This window comes from Gossypium hirsutum, chromosome D08 (assembly GCF_007990345.1).
Source record: "Gossypium hirsutum isolate 1008001.06 chromosome D08, Gossypium_hirsutum_v2.1, whole genome shotgun sequence".
Classification (NCBI taxonomy): Eukaryota; Viridiplantae; Streptophyta; class Magnoliopsida; order Malvales; family Malvaceae; genus Gossypium; species Gossypium hirsutum.
In genome coordinates this window covers 46,478,608-46,481,032 of record NC_053444.1, presented here as the reverse complement: position 1 = coordinate 46,481,032, position 2,425 = coordinate 46,478,608, and the positions used below count along the sequence as shown (strand labels likewise).

At 36.6% G+C, this 2,425-nt stretch overlaps 1 protein-coding gene across 2 annotated transcripts; it reads right to left on the bottom strand.

Annotated features, from left to right (window-relative positions):
- Window positions 1-422: 422 nt before the first annotated feature.
- Window positions 423-1,716, bottom strand: LOC107926897 (ethylene-responsive transcription factor ERF071). 2 transcript variants are annotated; one of them, XM_016857845.2, is made up of 2 exons: window positions 1,402-1,716; window positions 423-1,325 (listed from the first exon to the last, which is right to left on the bottom strand). In XM_016857845.2, the coding sequence occupies exons 1-2, from the start codon at window positions 1,574-1,576 to the stop codon at window positions 619-621; spliced, it is 882 nt and encodes a 293-aa protein (XP_016713334.2). In that variant the 5' UTR covers window positions 1,577-1,716; the 3' UTR covers window positions 423-618. The 2 variants fall into 2 exon arrangements, with proteins under 2 accessions (XP_016713334.2, XP_016713335.2); XM_016857846.2 differs by having other exon boundaries at window positions 423-1,322; window positions 1,402-1,715.
- Window positions 1,717-2,425: the final 709 nt, after the last annotated feature.

Sequence of the window (2,425 nt, the reverse complement as noted above, 5' to 3'; positions counted from 1 at the left end):
CAGGATTAGATTTACAGATAGGTAACGACTCTTCTACATATGTCCTAGGTCTATGGGCGTGGCGTGACTGACTTAGGAACTTTACAATGGAACATGCCAAGTCCGTTCGGACACAGATTATAATGCGCCAAAACCAACAGCGCCGCCATTTCCACTTTTACTTGGAATATTACCCGTCGGTTGTCGCTTTCTTTCTCCTTTGCCAGCTTCTATGGCTGTTCGCCAATCTCATCTAGAATTAGCAACCCATAAACCATTTTTAATGTCATAAAAATTAACAGTAATCATTCCATAAACAACCTAATCAAATCATCATTAATTATATTAATCCAACACAAAATATCTTCTTTCTCTTCCAGAGCTTTTTTTTCTTTTTTTGGGTTAATCAAATTCTTGCAGGATATAATGAAGATATAAGGGGGGAAAAAACATTTGGTTACAATTGCATTTCACAATTTTAAACACAAACAAATCTGGGAAAATTACACGAAGTTAATCCTAAATCCTAATTATCAAAAGCTAAACTAGAAAAAAAGGGTAAGAATTCACGACAGAAAATCATTAATTTTCACCCAATTTACAACGCCCAAACGCATTAAAATGTAAACGAAAGTCGGCTCACATGGCCGTTGATGTCTCCGGAGCAGCAACGCCATCATCGTCGAAGCTCCAAAGTTCACCGACGACACTATCCTGCGGAGCTACGCCGTTTTGGGTCGGCGATTCCCCGTCCAGATAAGGTATTTGATAAAATTTCATGTAATTCTCGTAAGCCATGAGCTCCTCAGACAGTTTCTCCACTTCATTGTTTTCTTCTTGAACCCCCACAGCCGACACGGCCTTGTTCATCGGCTCTCGCCGTTTCTCTTCTTCTTCAAGTTCCTCAGCCTTCACAGGGACGTAACAGAGATTCACATTTTGGTCGTCGGACCCTTTATTTTCATCTCCAGATATAACGATCGGGTCAGTTGCGTACCCACCGATTTCATTCAAATCGTAATTGAATCCATAGTTACTGTTTATATGCTGTTGATAAACGCAAGGGTTCGAATTGGGCGTGGAACGGTTCAGATTGTACGGGGTGGAGAAGGAGTCGTCTTCGTTGGGGAAATTGACCTTGGCTTTCTTGCCCCTGATTTTGCGAGCTTCACGGTCGTAGGCGCGGGCCGCTTCCTCGGCAGTGTTGAAAGTGCCCAGCCAAACACGAACCCCTTTTCGAGGGTCGCGAATCTCGGCCGCCCATTTGCCCCACGGCCGTTGCCTTATGCCTCTGTAAAGATTTTTCCTCTGCCTTTTCGGTTTCTTCTCCACTTGTTCATCACCTGCTTCAATTAAAAAAAAAGCAATCAGAGGAACCCAAAGTAAACGAAAAGCAAAAGTATGAAGGGAAAAAATGGGTACCTAACGACGATGGCGGTTCGGGTTGGGATCTTTTGAAATGGTAGACTGAGTGGTCGCGGTAAGAGCAAAAGCCATTGATTTTCACGAAAGGGGAGTTAGGCCAGATATCGGCGGCGGTCACGTGGCGGCCACCTTTCCGTGGGATGAACTCAGATATGATAGCACCGCCACACATTTCTTAAGGAAGGGAACTATTTTTGCGGGCTTGAAAAGCAGCGTTGATTGAGGTAAAAAGGAAGGGTTTAAGGGAAATTTGGAGGTGTTGAAAAAAGAAAACGTGTTTTTAGCGAATTTTGGAAATAAAATGTGAAGAAGGAAGGGAAGGGTGGGGGTTTAAATAGGGATGGAAAATGTAAGAAGGTGCGTGACAGTGCATACATGATGGGCCTGGGAACTTTCCTTATCGATTATCAATAATCTCTAACAACGTTTTCGTATTTTTGAATAATAATATTGATATCAATTGAATTAAAATTTAAATTATATTAAATTTTATTTTATTATATTGAAGTTGGGATGCGTAATGAAATTAAAATTTTCAAACATTTAATAATTTATGTATTTAATATTTATTTTAACTTTTTACTTAACATAAAATTTTCAATAAAATAAGTAGGTTGGTAACTAGTTATATTTAATGTAGAAAATATTAAATAGATTTTATTTTATTAAAAAATGAAATAAATTACCATTTTTTTTAAAATGACATATTCAAATTATCATATCTATCTTTCATCCAAAACTATCTAAAATAAAATAAGATATTATATTAATAAGATTAAAATTAAAATTAAATAATCTTCTAAAACTCAATATTTACTTTTATCAAACAATATAATTATATTCAGTACTTATATTTACTAATTTACCAAACAACTTTCTAATATAGATTTAACACTTATAAAATTTACTAGTAAAAATTCAGTACTTAATGTTTCAGTTTATCAAACTTACCCTAGCATCTCAAATTAAAATCCCCCTAAATTTAGTGTCACACATTAATTTTTTTAACAAATTAATATCA